General features: G+C 40.0%; 2 protein-coding genes across 4 annotated transcripts in view; one reads left to right on the plus strand and one right to left on the minus strand.

Annotated features, from left to right (window-relative positions):
- The window catches only part of LOC143218945 (uncharacterized), a 95,830-nt gene extending 77,261 nt beyond the window's left edge, over nt 1-18,569 (plus strand). The window contains exons 4-5 of one of the 3 annotated variants that reach the window (XR_013011193.1): nt 3,083-17,068; nt 17,638-18,569. The gene's annotated coding sequence lies outside the window, so the exon portion shown is untranslated. Of the gene's footprint in view, nt 1-3,082; nt 17,254-17,637 lie in introns of those variants that run through there. The other 2 variants (XR_013011194.1, XR_013011192.1) reach the window with 2 other exon arrangements.
- The window catches only part of LOC143218943 (metabotropic glycine receptor), a 157,317-nt gene that overhangs the window by 46,144 nt on the left and 89,208 nt on the right, over nt 1-21,965 (minus strand). Inside the window, exon 5 of the mRNA XM_076444592.1 lies at nt 16,755-16,955. Within this exon, the coding sequence (XP_076300707.1) occupies nt 16,755-16,955 (201 nt within the window). The remainder of the gene's footprint in view (nt 1-16,754; nt 16,956-21,965) is intronic.

Here is a 21,965-nt window from a genome sequence, read left to right on the forward strand (position 1 = left end):
AAATTCAATTTAAATTAACTGGAAAATGAATGGTACTGGTCGGAATTTCGGACACGGTATTATTATCCGGTTTGAATTTGCTCCGCGGATTTTTTGCCACTCGAATTGACTGAGAATATTGGAAGTTGTTAGCTGAGTTCGTTGAAAAGGTCTTGAAAAATGGCTGATATAATGGACAATAGGGAGGAGCCAGTCGCGGCGGTCGATACATGTCGAGACGTGGTCTCGATTGTTGAACGGTATCTCGATATTCCATAGTTTAGCCGGCCCGGCTCGCAATTGGGAATCGGTGTTTGCGTAGGTCAATGAATACAGTGAAAAAAATTTGTTGTTCCCGGTTTCGGTGGGATTATCGGGGAAAGGGGAAACGGGGATCGATAGGTGTATGGTATCCGATGATACCGGACGTTAATTCCAAATCTACAATAGTGGTCCAATTTAAATATAAAAGAAACCTTTTGAAAACCACGCTTGTATCAAAATACACTAAAAAGAAGAAAATAATTTTTTTCCTGGTTCTCCATAAAATACCGAATCCAGTTAAATAATATTTTTCCCCCAAAATTTTAAGCAATTAGTTCAAAATTTCTTCTGTTATGGAATTAGTGTCGAAATAGATAGAAAAATGTGATACAAATTTAACCCTTGACTGCATGATTTTTGAAATTGGAATGAAAAAATTGAAAGAAGGTCAGTTTTTGTTTTATTTAAGGGGAAAATATTTTTAAAAAATTAAAGCGACGTTTTATCGAATGAGATAAAATGTGTAGAATAGTAGTATATACCAGATTTGTTAACTGTATCAGATATGATACACTATGCAGCGAAGGGTTACATAAAATCATGACATTTTAGTGACTATAAAAATAGAAGCGTGCGGTTCTAAACGATATTGACGTAATATACGTGGGCATACAGGTTCGTGTTCAAGTCTTCAACTAAGCCCGTGGTGGCCAAGCTTGAGCCCTTTATATGCTAGTGAAATTGCTCAGAAAATAGTAGTGGGGGTAAACGGAAATCTGGAAGATTGTCTACGTTTCCCAGATGTATGCACTTTCCCATAAGGGGAAAAACTGTTTATTTGGGCATGCGAGCTGGACCTCCTGCATGAACACGTGGCTTCAAGTAGGGGGTAAAAGTCACGTAGGCAAAGCCTCCGTACGTAACATGTTGGATCTCCAAAATAATATTGGAGAGTAATCCCTCATCATTTTTCCAAAAAGAAAACCAGTAGTATAAGCCAACAATTAATCGGCCACACCTTTTTAAATAGAAATAGAGAATTTCAATTTATTCTTGAATCTTAAAAATACAATTTTATCACTTCCAAGTAGAAAATCAGTAGTACACACCAACACATGGTCAGACACCATTCCACAAAATGAGATAGAACACTATATCGATCACCGAATTAATTAAACCTACTCTCCATTAATCCTAACAGCAGCAGGCGATTTATTTTTAATGTACGAGCTCACAACCGAGGGAATTAATGTACAACACTTTCGGGCGTAATTAAAAACAATGCGCACCTGCAGTCAGCTGTTACTAGTAAATAGAACAATCGCGTTGGCGTAGTTTCAAAATAGCCGGCGTGCAAATTTTCGCGAAATAAATATCGTGAACATGCAATGTGAATGTGCAACTCTCGAAAATGATGAAAACTTCAAAAAAAACATGCAGATCCCGTACGCATAATGAAAACTGTCTGGAACAAAAAGTAAATATCTTTGCGTACACGTACAGGACAGGTAAAGACTAAAAAATTCTTTTGTCAACGCAGAATTTAAAAAATATTATTTAACTCGTCGCTGTTCGTTTTCGAGCTTCGCAAGCTTTTCGCTGCCAACGTTGTGCGGGCATTTACAACTTTTATCAACTAAATTTTCACTGTTTCGGTTAGATCAGTTTCCACGATCATGGTCTAAGATCATGGTCTCGAACGTAATGCCTGGCGTCTTATGGCAGGCTGAAGTCGACGCGATTTAGGTCAACAAGTAACCGGAACGGAGAAACGCTTTGGTAACCGGGTGTAATGGAAAGGGAGGGGGGAGTGCAAAACAGAGGAACGGTTCACGATCAGGGTGGTAATGAGACCGCATATGTGACGTGTACGTAGCCCATTAGCGTAACAAGTCGCCATAGTTGTGACGGTTACCATCCCGGAAATTATTACACGACGCCCCGAATCACGTGGACAATTGTGCGGACTATCTGCAAACGCGAACGCGTGCCAAACTGCCTGGAATTCGCGCTCCTGGAAAAGCCCCGTCGTTTCACGGCGTTGGCTCTGTTGCGTCAGCAACGGACCCCTCGGGCACCACGTGTACAGTAGGGTGGACCTTATTTTTCGACTTTCGAATTTTTTTCGGGACACCCCCTAGAATTGTAACACTTTACGCAAAAATAATGTGTGCAAAATTTGAAATCGATCGGATAACGGGAAGTGCTGCCGCATCGACTTTGAAAATTTTTTAATTTTGTAACTCGACTTTCTCCACTGTAGTATATCATTAGTATATATTTTTATATATCGTTGAATTTGTCTTTTTACGCACTATAATAATGTAGAAACAAAATGTAGCATTAATTTAAAAAAAAAATTCGTGACCCTGAAATCTCAAAAATTGACTTTTCAAAAAATTTTTTTTTCTTTGCATTATATTTAATTTAATAAACAATACAACTTTTGTCTAGGAAATTTTTTTATATTTTTATAAATATACATTATACATATAATACAGTACATTATACATAAAATAATTTATTTATCTCGTAATGACTTTTTTGATACATCTGGATATTGTTTCCTATTTTCGGAAATAATTTGTAAAATATATTGTTTCTCCTCTTCATTTTTTGATAATAACTGATTATAGTCTTGAATAAGCTTAATACCGCGTTCAGCAGTGTCATTAACAACTTTTAATTTTCGTACAATGTTTAGTCCAAATTTGAAATACTCGTCATCTTCCCATGAATCGGGATCTTTTTAAAAACATTCTATAGGAATTGAAAATCTTCAATCCACACAATGACCTCAACCACACAATGTCAGCTAAAATCACCTTTTATTTTTTAGAACACAAGAAAAAAAAACTCCTCTCCAGTTCCATATAAGGCGGTTGAGGGGAAGAGTATATACATCTGGCTTCCCGAGCTCCGCACGAACCTCATCCGTTTTCGCCCCCACTCTCTCTCCAGCCGAAAACGAAGCCAAAAATCGCCAGAAAAATGACCCGAAAATTTATTTGAAAGCGTGACCGGTCTGGCACACAGCAATGTGTCGCACGTAGCAGCATTCCATTCACGCGCGATCCAATCGAGCTGATCGGCTGCGTCACGGTTGGCTCACTGCCACTGCCACTGGCGAACCGAGACCGTCTGAAGCCCAAAGATAGCCGGAGAGAGCGTGGCTCGCTATCAATCACGTAAATCCCGTACGAGATGCTTCCGCCGATAGCCGGTTAAACGCGGCTACGATGCATCCAAGCAATTCCGCGGGAGTACTATGCGGCCGCACCGTATCATCATAAGTTCTCATCGGTTGATCACCTAACTTCTAATTTCATTTCCGGCCATCGCGCAGCTGCTCCGTGCGAGTTCCACGAGGAAGAGATGAGCTAAAGGAAGAGGATCCAGAGCAAGACGACATCTAACGTTGTCACCTAATCCTGGCGAAGGATAACGGCAGATGGAGAAATTCTACGGAGATCGTGGTGGAGCTTGAGGCCGCTTTATCCTCGGAATGAATAGATTCTACACGGCCGAGAATGCTACTTCCGCCGAACTGATCCGTGTTCTAAAGAGAAGCGATCTCTTCCCGCCCAGCCTCTCATCTCTCCTATTTCTCTCCAACTGTGTCTCTGTTTCTCTCTGTTTCTGGTTCGTTCGTCGACGATCTCCTCTCTCAAGGAATTCGTCGGGACCTCTCTCCCAGAACCCGGAACAACCTTCACGGCATTAACGAGTTTCTTTGATGTAACAGCCCGCTCGATGAAAACCGGGCCGCATTAAACCGGTTTACGAGCGACCATGTAATATGCGCGTCCACGTTTACGAGCGCCGTAATATTCGCGTTTTCCTCCACGGCCTAACGAGCCAGACACGCCTGCATCCCCCGAGAGCTTCAGCGCCAGGACACGGTTTATCACCCGGGTCCAGCGACGCCAGATACATTAACCTTTTCGCGGGTCGATTTTACACTGAAAACCCGCCTCTACTTGAATGAACCTTACCGGCGCGGTAGTTCATCTAGGTCGCAGCGACATTTTCTAACCGTGAGTTGCAAAGTTGACCTTGATCCTTCTTCCTCTCACGGTCGAAGTTTCCTTTCTCATTTAATTCTGGCGAACTAAATGGATTTGAAACTCTGAGGGGATCAAATATCATTTATTTATTTATGCCAGGGACCAAAAATAACAGTTATTCTAAAATTTTCTACGCGATAAAAATCATTAATGAAAAGTTGATTATTATTGAAATTTAAGATAATGTACATGTGAAAATATAAAGAAAAAATTCGAAGAACAAAATGATCAAAAATATCGATTTTTATACTTTTTGGTTACAAATAACAGTTATTACTGTTCAAAAAAATTGGATCCTCCTCGATAACTGTTATCGACGAAGAAAAACTGTTTCGACTGCTCAAAGCAGTTATCGATGAGAGAAATTTATTACGATCGCTCATAACAGATCGATGATCGAATTTCTTTTCACTTCATAATAATTATTGATGAGAAAATTCATTTTGTTTGCTTATTTATTGAGTTGTATACTCTTTTTCGGATGGAGCAAGCCTGTGAAATTCATTGAGAAGGTTCCGTACGACAAGACGAATCAACAGACCATAAGAACAACACAAAACCTTTTTGTTTGTCACAATAAATTTTGATTGTAGCAATTAATTTTACGAATAAAAAATTTATGAATTAATTGATTGTCTACCATTTGAAAGTTGTACTATTTAATAATAACTATAACAAATTTCCTTCATCAATAACTGTTATGGGCGATTGAAATGAATTTCCCCTATCGATAACTGTTATGAGCGATCGAAATAAATTTCCTTCATCGACAACTGTTATGAGAGACCGAAATAAACTTCTCCCATCGATAACTGTTATGAGCAATCGAAATAAACTCTGATTGATAACTGTTATAAGTGATCGAAATGAACTTCTCTCATCGATAACATTTACCAACAAGAGAAAAAATATTCGGTTACTTATAATCCTTATTTGTTTATTCTATGACATTTTTTCTTTTTGGTTATAACAGTTGTGGTCTATGATTTATACTGATTTTCTGCTGAAGCTCGCTGAAACTGGTAGTTCTGCGTTGTGATCCGTCAACTGAAAGTTACGTTCCTGTTCACACACGAACTTATAAAAAAAAACTTCTAAACCAACTTCTACGTAAACTAGCCTGCAGTGGATTGAAACTGAGAGCTCGAGCGGCCTACCATAAACACTCTGCCAATTTCCTCTACGAAGAACAGTGCATGCCTATCTATAACAACAGATCTGACAGACAATATTACTCTAAGCTCGGAACAACCAACAGTGGCCTCCTGTGAACCGAAATCCAGGCAGTCGGTCTCGGTGAATACGCGTATGCAACGTCAAGGAATCCGCAATTCACGTCATAAAGACACGTTCGCTGGATCGCGAGGAAATCGGTTACGGTGTCAGGCCGATCTACGATCGTTGACGTTAAACGCACAACGCTGCGACAGGAAAAGGAAGGAGGATTGGAGGAGGGGGGGCTAAAGCAACATTCACGTGCTAAACTGTTGTATATTGCCTGGAAATATGGCCCCCAGCCAACCTCTGTATGCACATGTTTATTCCGCTTGCGTTCGCGCGCGGCGTACCCGTACGTGCGTGCCACTTGCGGATTTTAGCGACTCGAGGTGTCGGGGAGCAGGCGATTTATACGCGCGACGGTATCGAGAGGAACGGGGAAACGACCTTTCCGCCAAATCGCGTCGCTTCGTCGAACCATTGTTCGCGGATGAGAGAAATTAGCCTATACGATTTAAAACAGTGGACAGATTAAAGTGATAATTTTTTCAGTGGGAAAAATCGGTCATTCACGCGGAATTTTTGGGTCGAATTCTTTGGTATTGTCTGTGGAAAGTTGTGGTAAATGTATGAATTAATTCGTGAATAATTCGAATTTTTTATAAATATTTTTCAATGACTCGTAGTATTTTTTCGAGTCAGTTTTATCTGAAAATTAAGTAGTACGAGTCAATGCTTTCGGGGACATTCGATTTATAATAAATATTTGTTAATCAAAATGAAAGGGACATAAATTGTTTGTTAGTGACGCTCGAACTGTACATTAACGGACAATTTAGTCTATTATAATAAACAATTCCATTAAATGCTTAAAATCCACAGTCTAGTCAGGTTCTCTTCTTTTAAGAAAAGTTTCCGGAAATTCGTATGACTTCATATGCAAGTCTATTGTGTTATCATTATCTTCGTCGTAACTAAAACCGAGTGTAACTGTAGCTGAGAGCAGAATCAATAAGACCTCGATTAGAACGGAGTTAGATTCAGTTAGGAGCGAATCAAATTAAACTATGATGTACTTTCGCATGAAGTTTGTATTTAATCTGAGTTACGCTCTAGCTAACTCTAACTGTGGCTCAGAAGTGGATTAGGGCGGGTTTGCACTTGAATTGGTGGTTGGCCGATTGGCGGTCAAGATCGGGCGACGATAACGATTAGGGGAAACGGAGGTTCGAAGGTGTTTATCAATAATAATACTTTTTTTATGAACATTCCACCGACATATTTGTGACATTTTTATGAATAAAATGAGCCCAGACACGACACAATTCGCATCGTATTTACCTGTTCAGTCCACGATATAAGGAGAACCTCTATTATCCAAACTAATTAGGGGAGCACGAGTGGTCAAGTAATAATTATTTAGTTACAGTGCTAGAATAAATTTTCACTGATTTTTCACTGATAAATACTTGACAATAGAGAATTTGGGATTCGGATAATCGAGGATCTACTAAATCGTGAATTTAAACAAGCATACGTGCTTCGAATCGTGTCGTGTTTGAACTGATTTTAATCAGCGAAACGTCGCGAATATGATGATGCAACTTGCTTAAAAAGAAATCAAGAGCCATAACTGTTATAACCAAAAAGAAAAAAAGTCATAGAATAATAAGTATTTCATTGACTAAAATCGAAATAAATCTGTCTCATCGGTAACTGTTATGAGTGATCGAAATGAACTTCTCTCATCGATAACTGCATTGAGAAATCGATACAGTTTTTCTTCATCGATAACAGTTATCGAGGAGGATCCAATTTTTTGGACACTAATAACTATTATTTGTAACTAAAAAGTAGAAAAATCGATATTTTTTAATCATCTTGTTCTTCGAATTTTTTCTTTATATTTTCTGTACATTATTTTGAATTTCAATAAAAATCTACTTTTTATGAATGATTTTCAACGTAGAAAATTGTATAATTCTTTTTTTTGGTCCTTAATAGAAATTTTCATTGTATAAATATATTGAATAATATGTCCACTGATAAAAAGTGAGTAATTGTATTAAATGAAACCAGTACAGCACAGTGTCGAGTGCAATCTCTGAAAATGCTCCTGCTATTTATATTGAGTCACGGGAAAAATTGCTCAAAAAATACCGGTCTCAAGGGACCATAGTCGAGTTTTTTCCCCGAAAGTTGACTCAACGTGTTCAAACATTGAAGGGGATCCTGATTTCTTGCCCGGAAAATGGTATTCACTGGGAGCCAACTGGAGATTTTATTTATCGACGAAAAATACAATTCCCCGGGGTTTATGGAGTCGCCGGAACTAACGAGAAACTCGCCGGGGGTCTGCTGACCGTCGGAAAAACGGGCAGCCGCGATAAATTTCGTTTTCAATCGGCGCAAAAATCGCTCGGGGACGGGAATTATGTTTACGAGGCTGCTTCGATGACGTTTTCTGCTCCTCCGGGGAGAAACTACGAGCCGGAGAACGCAAGAAACGTCGCGACACGTGAAATATTAGTCGAAGTGAATTCGTTCGCGTGTTCAACGGAATTATTGATAGGTGTCCTTCGCATTAGCGATCGGATGACGGGCAATGGGAAGTTTTCTTGAAAAAGATTCTTCATACTTGGAATTTTATTCCCATTGACGCACAAGATTCGCTTAATTTTTCAAAAATCGCTTATACACAAACATTAATTTTTCTAAAATGAATACGCGATAAAAATTAGAACTGTTCACATACAGACGCTTCAGTAATACGTATCAATTAATAATCCAAAATCAATTCTCAAAAAATTCCAACAACACCTAAAAATTGTTTATCTCTAAACACTCGAGATTTCAGCGCAATTTAAAAATTGAAAATCCGAAGTTCTCGACGTGCTGTGAAAACTGAAATTGCAGTTCGACAGCGACACTAGGTTTTCGGATATATAAAACCCCTTGATTTACGCCGGCAGGTTGCGCGAGATATTTTTTTCAAATCCGTCGAGTGCGAATTCCAATTAATCGCAAACAAAAAAATACCAGAACGCACTGGTATCTATGAATGAAATTTGATCAGCTCCCCGAGGTTAGAAGTGCGTCGCGATTCGGAAACGGCAACGGGTCACGTGCCGCCCGACAAATCGAATTGCAACGCGGCTGCAGAGTGCAACAAGTTGCCGAACTCTCGAACCCGAGGCCGGGAGCAACGCTGTATGCGTCTGCTCGCTGACTAAAGTGGATCGCTCCGCGCCTAATGGGAAATCCACGGTGCTTGGTGACCAGGGAAACGGGTTCTCTGCTCTCAGCGTCGGTAATTAAACAGAATAGGGTAAAAACAGGGGTGAATCCGGACCACGAAGTGCATTTTTGTGTCATTATTTTTTATGATCATTCACTTTTTATCATAATACATTTTTGATCATCGTTCTTGATCATAATTCATTTTTTATCATCATTAAATTTTTTATTATCATTCATTATTGATCATTATTCATTTTTTATCATTATTCATTTTTTATTATTATTCATTTTTTATCATCATCCATTTTTGATCATCATTCTTGATCAGCATTCTCATCAAATCGGTAGACACAGTGTATGTTAACTGTTCCCAAAATGTATACGTGGCATAAATATTCAACAATGTACTGGCAGCATTAAATTTTCAAGCAGACACGTAGCATGAATGCTCGGAAGTAAAAACCTGGTATAAATATTTAAAAAGCTACATGTAAGTTCTGTTTTAAGGGAACATTTTGCATTAATACTTTAGAGGTTGACAAGATACATCATAGTTACAGACAATTTGAATTGCACTAAATATTTATTAAAAATATGTATAATTTCTCGCAATAATTTGATCGAAATCAATAGCCAGACGGGAGGAGATCTATGGAAGACAGAAGAGACATTTTATAGTCTTCAATATTGACAGCAAGTAGAAACAGCCGACAATAGTCAGACGCGATTTAGAAGCACGTGTGTTCGACACATATTCGAACTCGATTTTCTCTGAAATGGGACGTCACACAAACATGATTTATTGAACCTTCTGCGTCCAGATTTCCCTGTAAAATATCATGCCAGTTATTCTACCACTGCATAAATAATTCATTTAAAAATATATTCCAATCCATTACTTCTGTCGAATTTAAATACTTCTTTTTAACAATTTTATAACCAATTTTTAAAACAGCAAAATGAGTAAAATAAGTTTGTGAAAATAACATTTTCTATTAATAGAATCGAATAATATTAACATTGTTTCCCAGTGACTTGACAAAATCGAAATGTTAATATTTCAGTGTGTACTACATGCATGTTTGGTATATTGGCCAGAATCATAGTTGGCGAAACAAAGATGGTCGCATCACAATTTTTGCGAGGGTTGGTCAGCGGAATGTGCATCGCGGATGCAACAATAAAATTCGTAATTTCTGTCGGAACGGCCAAACCCGGGGAGCAAAGTGCCATTCACGGCTCTCAAATTTCAATTTCTTCGTCGCAACGACCGTTATTATACCAAGGCCACAGATACTTTTTCAAAGAGTCCAGGGAACCGTGTTTCGCCACAGCTCGTAAATGCAAATTCTCTTAAAAAGGACAGGGAGAGAGAGGAAGCCACCCAAGGCTGCGAAACGCGAGAAACCCATTTTCGTAAATTCTTCCAGCTATGTACACGCTGAAATGTACTGGGTGAACTACGGAGCATGATTAGCTTAGATTACTCGGTTGCCAATGGACTGATTCAAAATTTTTCTATCTCGTAGAACATTCAAAAATATCGAAGAAGTTTAATTGACAGTTTCGCATTCAAGGTCATTTGAAGGTCATTATTAGACTGCGTATCTTTATGCAAAATAAAATATGTTTCCATTGATTGCAAGACACAGAACCAAAATGAAACATTTTTTCTTTTCTTAATTATCGTATTAAACTAATGAAACCAATATACTGATGTCCCTAACTTTTTTTAATACGACCACTGCTTTAAATTGCACGTTCCCATTTTTATTATAAGTGCCTCTTTATTATGACCTCCATAGGTCCTAAACCTAATAGTCAACGAGATATTATTCAAAGAAGAAAGAGAATTGTTTCGATAATATCTCGTTAACTATTAGATTTAGGACATATGGAGATCAATACATTTTTACTCAGAATTTGATAGTCAATCGATTCATGATACAGAAAGTAGGTCTTTCCATTAAAAAAAATCCAGGTGACCTTCACCTCACCTTGGAGTGTCCATCGGGAAAAATAAAAGTCCCACCACATGATATCCCCCTCAGTACCGAACAACTATCATGTGAAACATTTTTGCGTATGATTAATATTTTTGGAGATATTCATCTGTAACGCTTTATAAAATGTTCACCTTGTATGCCATTTTTTTTGCGTTTCTGAAGATTGTTACGTGGTACACCCTGTATACACGTGGACGCAGAAGACGAAAAAAAGAGGACACGATAAACGTGTCGTTCTCCCCCACGAACACGATGGGAAACAACGGAAGGAGAAAAATCATGAAGAAAGAACGCAAGAAAAAGGCATTTCAATTTAATGAGACGCTCTTTTCTACCTTCTACATTCCGGCCATCCGACGGGAAGCCGGCTGGAAATCTCCGAAGAATTTTTCGTTCGTTCTGTAAACGATTCTGGAAACATTTTTTTCTGCCATTTTAATTAACGACTTTTCCGTTCGCGTCAAATAACTTTCTTGGGAATTCGCTGCTGAAGAATAACTGGAAGAAAAGAAGCGAGAAAATCCAGGCTGAGAAATAGTAGAAGGGTCCGAATTTTTACTGCAATCGTTGAAATTTTTGTTGAACATAAAAATTGTCTACGTTGTTTGCAAGGAAAAATTTTTTGAAAAATTCAATTGTTATTTGAAAAACAATTGAAATTTGAAGTTGAAAATAATCTTGCAGATTGATTTAAAGAATTAATTTGGTAAATTAATTTGGCCAACCATTTGCAAGGTCAAAATAAACAGGTCAAAAATGTAGAACGAAATCGCTTCGTCCGGAAACCTCGTTTTCGAGAAATTAACAAATTTAGTATTTGCGCGCACGACCCTTCTTGTTACCTCCTGATTAACCACAGGTGGTACGACCTAAAAGGTCATTTCTCGCATTAAAACATTGAACGTGCAATTTCTTTGCACTTGATCTCATTTCAGGCACTAGACGAATTTTTTAATTGCAATTTTCTCGTGTACAGTTCGAAAAAAAATTGGAAACGTACTCTGTACTCTGTACTGGAAAGTAGTGCATATTAGTCGCAATTATATTTACTATATTATATTAAATGAACTAATACGTGATAGTTGATCTAATAGTTCTTTGAAAAAATCATTTCTATTATTTCATAAAATGCTCGTTAACAAGCAGGGCTGAGTTACTGCTATTCCCTCTAAAATTACCATCAAATAATTTGACTATATGAAGAATAATATTAGGTGTGCAAATAAGTTCCTTCCCCTTTTTTTCTACGAATCATAACTTTTGACTGAATTCGAATTACTTCCCAATTGTGGTGCCATCTGAAAGAGCGTTCTTTTAGCTTTAAGAAGAGTCGTAACGAGCGCTCTAAGATTTTCCAGTCCTACGCAACAATTTCAAAGAATATCGCGTGCGAGAAGCATCATTTGCGTCACTGCTTACTCTTTGCATTCCAGCTTAGGAAATCAGCTGTTGAAGCTACTAAATAGTTCGTGCGGCACTCGGAGAGAACGCTGTATCTTACAGAACATGCAAGAAGTGGTACCAAAGATTTAACGTCGGAAATTTTAATTTGGAAGACGATGATCGTTCAGATGCACCGAGAAAGTTCGATGACGGTGAGTTAGACGAATTGTTCAACGAAAATCCGACTCGGACGCAAGAAGAATTGGCAGAAAGATTGGGAGTCACCGGACAAACAGTATCTATCCGACTGAAACAATTGGGTAAGATTCAGAAGTTAGGGCAATGGGTCCCACATGAATTAAGCGAAATGAATAAGAAAAACAGACTCGAGATTTCCGCTGCCTTGCTTTCACGGCATTGCCGTTGCATTGCGGCATTTTCACTTCTGCTCAGAGGAAGATATCCGAAAATATATTGATAATTTCAAAACCAGCAAGCAGCGGCTATTCTTCAAGGATGGAATTTATAATTTACCCACCAGGTGAGAAAATGTTATAGAGAATAAGGGTGATTACTTTGAGACGTAATCTTATACCGTATTTATATAATACAATCGGAAATTTGGAAAAAAGGGGAAAGAACTTATTTGCACACCGAATACATCAGAGTCAATAAAATGTTAGTGGCCAACAAAATTCTCGTCCACAAGTGGTTAAGTTTCCAGTAGAATGGCAGGTTAAGGATCAGACAAGGTTCCGGGCGATCAAATTCCAGCGACGAGAACGTTGTCGAAGCTCCGTGTGCGGAACGGTTGGGGAACGGTTCGTCGACTTGGGGGACGATTAGGGTCGGTAATCCTGATCGCCGGGCGCATCGAAATCTTATCAGCGGTGACTTCGGAGGAGAAACTCGAGCAAGAGCCTCGACGCTACGAAGGGACGGTTCTGTCTTTGGGCGATTCGTGTAATAAATTTCCGTAACAACTCGTGCCGGTAGTTCGGAGGAAGTGCCCGGGAGCTTAGGTTTCGGGCCGTTTCCGGTTAATTAAAGAGAATTTATTAACCTGCGGCGGTGCCGGCCGAGCATCGACAATGTCACTTGAACCCGGCTTCTTCGGATCAAGGATCCAGATATCCTCGATCATCCTGTATCAGCCATCTCCAGTCACTATCTCCGACTATGAACCTGTCCCGCGAACTGCTAACTTTCCACATAACATTTCTAATAAAATCTAAATTATCACTCGCCTGAGGTTCCTCATACGAAATCAAATTTCCTTTCTTTTTTTAATGCTTTTGATACGTTCAAGACGTCGGGACCGACAGTGTACTTCTCGCAACAAGCTGAATATTTATTTGTTTTTCATTAAAATATTCATGGACATCACTGACACATTAACGAATCAGTACAAAAAATCCCATAAGAAAATACTTTGTAATTCTCCAGCAAAAAAATCCCAAAAATCGAACTTTATCGAAATAATTGAACGTATACCACAGTGTAGTCATTAATCGCTCACAGAAAGCTCAATCTTAATTTCTATTTTACTAAAAAATTGATGGACATCACTAAGACATTAACAAATCAGTACAAAAAAATCCCATAAGAAAATACTTCGTAGTTTTCCAGGACAAAATTTCCCAAAATCGAACTCCATCAAAATAATTGAACTTACACCACAGTGTAGTCATTAATCGCTCAGAGAAAACTCGATCATAATTGCTTTCTCATTAAAAAATTCGTGAACATCCCTGACACATTAACAAATCAGTACAAAAAAATCCCATAAGAAAATACTTCATAGTTCTGCAGGACAAAATTCCCAAAGTCAACAATAAAATCGATCGTCACCTCCTGATCGTTCATCCTCTTAAATCGCGACGACTGGAAAAAATGGAACCCCATGGAATTATGGGAGGACAAGCGACCAAACTAATGGCTCCCGCAGCCAATTTCCGGTGCATGCCGCGTCCGGCGTAGGAGAATCGTTTTATTCTCAAAAACGCTGCGCGTGAAACGAGCAATTGGCCGAGCTACGCGAAGTAAACGCATTCGTCTTTTTAATTGCGCCCGATGATTGAACCCCCCTGTCAGGCTCATGATCGTAAAATTCGTTAATTGCGATTGCCCGGGACGAACGAGCAACGTCGATTCTTTCGTTCGATTCTCGATTCGACTTTAAACATCATTATGCCGCGATTTTCCGTGCCCCCAGGTGTTCTAATGCACCTGTTCGCTCGGGAGCCATTTCGTGTTTAATTTCCTGCATCGCATGTACTTTTTTTCGAATTGCTGTTTTCGATGCGACCGACGATAAAGATTGGCATTTTGCACGATTTGAATCACTCTAACGAGATTTTTAATTTTGGTAGTGATAGATTTAAGTGGACAACGAAAGCTTGACTTTTTCGAGGGACAAATAAAAATTAGGCCTCCCCTTCTAAATCCCTCCAAATGATTTAAATCCAAAATGGTTGCTCAAAATATCCACCTATAGTTTTCATCCATTTTTCCTGTCCACTTTAATTTGACCGGTTATGCATAGAATCATCTGTTGTATATTTTGATATTATCTTTCGTTGAGCTCTATCTGTCGTCAATTATATACCAAGGGATTCCCTATCGGTGAACAAGAATCAAGAAGTCGCACTTGAAACCGAAACCGGTTATTCGAGGCATCGATTACCATCGAAAACTACACCTAAAGTTTGCGATGCAGTCGCGCAATCTGCATCCAGGAAACACGACACGAACGGACCAATCCACACCCACCTTGCGAAGTGCCCCGGTGTTGGTCCGTCTCGTGCAGGACTTCAATTAATTAATTTCGAACGGTTCTGAGAGCAAGTACTCGTTCTACCCTTCAAACTTTCGAAACGACCCCGTCGCGTCAGCGAAATGTTCCTCGGGAAATTTAAAACTTATTTACAGGGGTTTAACGTTCCATAACCTCAATTAGAGTGATCAACAGATAATTAAAATCCGTACTCGCAAAATAAAAAATGGAACAAACAATTCAACTATCTAAACTGAATATTTACATTAATAGTTTTATCTGCGTGGAGCCAGGGGAATTTTTATATAAAGTTTTATATAACTGGTTGGAATATCCATAGAAAAATTTTTAATTGATATTTATGTGTATACATTAGTGTGTAGTACTTAAACCCATTACTAGACTGCGGATCTTTATGCAAAATAAGAAATGTTCGTATCGATTGCAGGACCCAGAAGCCAAATAAAAATTGTATCCCTCTTTTAATTATGCTATCGAGTTGAGACTAATACATTGATGTCCTTAAATATTTTTAACATGTCCACTGCTTTATAATATACGTGTCCATTTTTGTTATAAATCCATAAAATCCGCAGTCTACCCATTACTAATTTCTATTTGTTCGAAATTGTCAAGAGAACGTCTCTTAAACCCATCACTAGGAAAGATCAGATTACGTAAAATTTGTCGAATCTCGGCGAGAAATTTTAGGATTGTTGATTTTAGATCAACTCGAACATATAAATCTCCAAAATAAGTTACAGTAAATTAATTCCTAAATATTATATAATATTATAAAATTAAAAATGGTGTTTCTGATGTTCTTCGACTCGTGGACATCGCAGTGAAACACGCGTACATTTAATCTCGGAAAGGAATTTCGAAGCTGACACTTTCCCGTCGATTTACATATGTATAGGTAGTTAATACATCCCTGAAATTACGTCAACAGGTTATTTAACTCGCAACAAAGGATGCTGTGAAACATGCAAGCGTAATTCAAAGGGTCAACTTGCACGCAAAACCAACAATTGATGCTCACGTAAACTCTGTGACCTATTCTACCTTCGCCCTTTGAAGTTCGCACCGCGCATTAATATTCTATATACTCCAGACACATAATGTATCATTGGTATCTATAGCCTGATTTTCATAATTTAATGTACCTCCGTGGATGACTATTGCCCGCTATTGTTCACACTATACATTACAAATTATCCATTGCATAGTATCGCGCGAAGTGCGACAATTCATAATTCATTACTCACTGTTAAATTTGTTATTCATTTACCATTAACGTTTCAACATACTAGTATAGTATTCAATGCTAGTCGTACCAGTATATAAGTGGACCAATCAATAATTCATTCCTCACTGGCGAATTCATTATTTAGTTCCAATTAATATTAAATCATATTAATACTACAATGTTCATATATTATTCAATAATACTTTACTCAATACTAGGATTCGAAGCTATGCGTCAAATGTATAAATCAGAATGCACTACTCGCATTCATGATTTATGTTCAATTAATATTAAATTGCTTTGGCATATTAATATATTATTCAGTGAATACTATTTATACTAAACAGCAAAATGATTAAATAAGTGTATCGTCACTGTTGAATTTGTTTTATTACAACAAAATTCATCGATAATAGTCTGTTATTCCAGAAGTCAAAATAAGAATAGATTAAAAATTAGATCGTCAGTGTAATCAAGTAATCGAGGCCTCATCATCGACAAGGAACTATAGTACCGAAACGACGAAGCAGAAGTGCAAACAACATTCGAATCCATCAGCAATGTCCACCTACCTTGACGTTGCCGTACTTCCAGGTAAACAGGACGACAGCTGGCAAACAGGCGATGACGCAGCATTCCAGGATCAAGATCGCCGTCCTCATCAGCCAATTCAAGGACACGACACACGGCGAATCATCCTCACAGGACTCGCAGCCCTCGGCACAAGGAAGACACTCAAAGACATTCTCCACATCGTACTGGCTCTCCTCGCCCTGCAATTACAACCACGCAAACATGGTGCACATTATTCTTGAATGCATACAGCGTCTCCGAAATCGTGAAACAACAATCTAGAGCTGAAAGCATGAGGTTACCTACTTCTAAGGTAGGCAGACCTAGTACGGACGTTGGAGAGGGGAGATGATGTTCGCTTTCCTCACACCCAGCCTTGTCAGACATAGCTAGCAAGCCTCAGGCCTCTGCTATCCCCACTCCTAACCTTAGCAGTCCTAGTAGCAGCGTTGTAGAGGGTATAGCAGATTCTAGGGCTCGCTATCCCCACTCCTAGCCTTATTATGCCCAGTGGGACCGTTGGTTTGAGGATAGCAGGGGTCCGAGTGTCGACGTCCCTATTCCTATCCGTAGGAGAACTGGTATCAGCGCTGTAGAGAGAATAGCGGAGGCCTGGGTGTTGCTATTCCACTCCTAGCCTTAGTATGCCCAGTGGGATCATTGGAGAGGGGATGGCAGGGGCCTGATGCTCGCTTTCCTCACTCCCAGCCTTGTCAGACCTAACTAGCAAGTCTGAAGTGTCTGCTATACCCACTCCTAGCTTTAGCAATCCTAGTAGCAGCTCTGTAGAGAGGATAGCGGAGGTCTTGAGCTTGCTCTTCCCACTCTAAGTATTTACAAACCTGGTAGCTTCGATGAAGAGGGGAAGGATTAATTTTTCAGTGCTGGGAAGATAAAGTCCTGAAGTATGCAAAACAAATAAGGGACATCCGGGGGTTCTGCAGCGAACAGGACACCCGCGGGAGACCGAAATAGCCCGAGCACAATGGCAGCAGGTAAAAGCGAGCCCATCAAGGGCGGCCGAACGTTTATCCAACCTACACAGACTATACGCACACGAGTTTAGGTAGTACAAGGACCGTAGTTATTGTCTTGGATATGAGTGGGGAGATTTGATGGGCTAAGCCAAGTTCCACTAAGCTTCTTACTTTTCATTGTTCGGAATTGTGCGAGTACGAGCCGCCGCGCGGCGACGTCCCACAATAATCGCATAAGCTCGGATCATTTATCAAGTTTCGATGCTGTTAATCCTATACCGTGCTCGTAATTCAGGCTGTCCGCTGGCCGGTTCATTAACGTCCACCGCTGAAGCCCCATTAAAAGGAATATTGGCCCGGAAACAAATTTCCTCCACCATCAGCTTCATCCCCCCACCCCCTCTCGATAGCCTACTCTGTCTCTTTCTCTCTCTCTCTCTCGTGACCAGTTATAACGGACTAACGATGCAGGACAACTTATCCTGCGACCGGGGTATTATAGTTCTCCAGGGAAATCCCGGTGACTACAAATCACGACGTCGTAAATCGTATTCACGATCGGGACTTAAGTTCCAGCGGATTTATCGTTCGCACAAATCACGGTCGCGGGCGTTATGGTTTAGGATATTAGAGGCGAAGAACCACGCCTACACGACGGCCGGTACAATCGTTCCCAACTTGTACGCGTCACCGGGATCCTAGGGAAATTATTTTTCCCCTACGGACCCAGGCTATTCCCTGTTTCAGCGGGTCCCATGGAAATCATCGACACAGATTTCTTCGACACGGTTTTCACCGACATTTCATTAATTTTTTTATTTATTAACTAATTCATTCAAGAACACTCGGTGTCATATTTCGTTTTTCCACTGATTTTCATTCAGTCCACATTAATTAATTAATTGATAAATAAAAAATTAATGAAATGTTGTCGGTGAAAACCGTGTCGGAGAAATCTGTGTCGGTGATTTCCATGGGACCAGTTTCAGCACCCAAGTGGGTTGGAAAATATCAAATCCAAATTAATCCTCCGACGGTGGACCATTTGTACAACTGCGCAGTGGACGTAGTTAGAGAACATTTACAGCGTTGCGTACTTTTTGAAACCCATTTGTCAAGGCACTGTTCATTGAGCTGGCAATGAAAATTTTTTCCAGCAACTGAGCAATGAAATAACGAGTTTTATTTTCTGGGTCAAAATGGAGCAGGGGTAAATAGAAGGGGCCAAAAGTCACTAGACAATTCTGAAATGGAATGACCCTTTTATTCAGTCAAGCAAGTAGTATGGGTCAGTAGTACAGTCAGTGTATAGTCAAACAAGTAGCGTAGGTCAATGCTTGATGACACAAGTAGTATAAATTAATATCTAGTGGGAGAAGTAGTATAGGTCGGTAGCATAAACCTAGTAAAAAAATAGTATGGGTCAGTATCTAGTCAAACAACTGTGTATACATCAAACAAGTAGTATAGATCAATATACAGGGTGGGCCATTTATCCTGGCCACCTGGAAAACTAAATTCCAGGGAGAAAAATATTTCAAATAAAAAGTTTAAGTCAAGCTGGTGCAGCAGTCATATCCATTTGAAATTTTCATTATGTTTTCAAGGTCATTCGAAGGTCAACTTTATTTTATCGAATGGAAACATATATTTTTTATTATAGATTCTAAATCTACGACTTCTAGCAAATAAATTTTATTTGAAACATTTTTTCTCCGGGATTTAGTTTGAGATATTCCAGGTGGCCAGGATCAACGCCCCACCCTGTATAGTGAAACAAGTGGTACAAGTCAGTGGTATAAGTCAATATCGAATCCAACCAGTAGCGTACGCGATTAGAAACAAAAATTTAAAAAATTGCAGATGAAAAAATGATACAATTTAAACAGGCCATGTATAGGGTGTCACAAAATTATATCTCGTGGACACCATAGCGCGATTCCACACCCCCGATTTAGTCGAAAATGGCGTAAGAAACCCCCCGCTAAATTGACCTAGAACGTGAAAAACAAGGTAAAGAAATCAACAATTTTTTTAAGGGTTAAGATTTTTTAAATTTTTATACCAAAATTTTCTTTTAAAATCTACGATCTTAAATCTTAAAAGAAAATTTCGGTACAAAAATTTAAAAAATCTTAATCCTTAAAAAAAATGTTGGTTTTTTAACCTTGTTTTTCACGTTCAAAGTCAATTTTGCGGGGGGTTTCTTACGTTATTTTCGACTATTATTTTATACGACTATTATTTTATACCACGACATATAATTTTGTGACACCTTGTACATAAACAAAAATGGACGCCGTTAACCTTTCCTATTACCTGTGGAACAAATTCCCAGGAAGATTCCCCATTGAAACAATCAGCATCTGCAATCGCAGGTCGCAGCATCGTTCGCAGCAGCTCTGGTAACAATGGCCGCCGGTTCCTCCGGCCACGTAGCGTCACTTTATTGCCCCATTTCTTGTCGCCGATGTGCCGGCGCGCATTCTGCCCGGTTAATTGCGCGACCTTCCATCAATCACCGAAAAGTGGACCTGGTGGCTCGCACTTGCTAAATTTCGCGAAACGGTCGAACAGTCGCCTCCTCTTCCAAACAGCTCCAACGGAGCATTTCCCTAACCGATTTACCTTCGTTTCCGCGCTATCGGAGCAGCCTATTTTTTCAAGACGTCGATCGCAGCAGCCATAAATCAACCGCTGTGCGACAACCGACTTCTTCGATCATTCTTCCAATGTGGTCCCTTCGCGTTTCTGCTGCGGCTTTTTCCGCTCGGTCTCTCGCCGGTTTGTAGCTTCAGCTGCGTTCGGTAGCACGTACCGCAACAGCGGTTTCTCACTGTTACGATTCCTCGTCCGGCCGTGGGGATTCTAATCGGAAGGCAATCAGCGCCGGTCGAAATGTCTCGGTCCAATCAGAAATGACAAGCCGCGTCCCACGGAAGATGTAACATCGAGCCAATATCGATGATTCTCTCCTGGCGATTCGATGGAAATTGCATGCTACCCCGGCGACGCATTTGCCGGATCGGGGAATCGCTGTATAGCGTTCGCAACGTCACTTCGATCGTCCGGAATAACAGTCGCCGCTCTCCGTGTCGCAATGGCTCACCATCGATCACTGTTCTTTCGAATTACGAGCCGCTGCAGTCGGGCGCACGCGACAAGGAATTAGATTGCATCGAAGACGAAGGTCGCTTTTTCTCGAGATCAGTGGCGTTGCGACAGTCCCGCATTTCTGTACGGGACAGGATTTGGATAGGTCATTTGAGGGTGAGTATTGATAGGATGATTGCTGGCGGCGATGTTCCATTTGGTAGGTTTCTATTGGATGCTCTCTCATTGCACGCTGAAATGCGGTGTTTGGTTTAGTCGATGCCCATGTGCAGTGTTTGTTTTGGGGAGCGATGGGTTTCAGTGGCTGAATTGATACATATTTGTTCTATTTACAGTAATTTCTCGTTCGTTGCGAAACTGCCGGGGGTTTGAGTTCGCAACGAGCAAATAGGGAAGCCTTTTGTGATTTATGACTGCGTCCAGACACACGCCGACCGCGCCGAGCGAGACTTCAATAGGGAGCCGAACATAGAGAAGGACAGAATGAAATACGGATCGGGTGACCGAAGCGTGTCGCCGCCGCCGGCACAATTTAAAGGCCCGTGAGTTCTTACAATGTATGTAATGGCAGTGATGGAATTGTTAATTTTCCATTAGGCTTTTATGGGACTTTCACTGACTCATTTCTGGCATTTTTCTGATTAAAATGATACCAAACACGATACAATTTGGCCAATATTTAGTGGTTTAATCGACGATGAAAGTTTCGAACGCAACGAAGAAGAGCGTATGGGAAAGAAAGAGACAGCGGACAGTCGTTGCCGCCGTGCGGAGCGACTCGGCCGACTCGGCGTTGACAGGCAGCGGAGTGGGTAGGCACGTCGCAACGAGCGCGTAGTACATTATTCGCAACGAACGAGAAATTACTGTACCTGTGTTACCTAGTATTTACCTTACAAGGGAAGGACCCCAAGTGTCCAACTTCGATTTTGATAATCTTTCGTGAGACGATGGTATATGGACCCCTTATAACGATGTCTGCAAAATATTAGGTGCAGTTACTCAATAGTTTTGAAGATATAGGGGGAATTCCCCTAGCCCCGGACGGCACCTAGTATCGGGCATTAGCTGTATCTCAATAATCTGAAATGCAACAAAGTCGTTTTAACCGTCAAAACA

Source organism: Lasioglossum baleicum, chromosome 20, assembly GCF_051020765.1.
Source record: "Lasioglossum baleicum chromosome 20, iyLasBale1, whole genome shotgun sequence".
NCBI lineage: Eukaryota > Metazoa > Arthropoda > Insecta > Hymenoptera > Halictidae > Lasioglossum > Lasioglossum baleicum.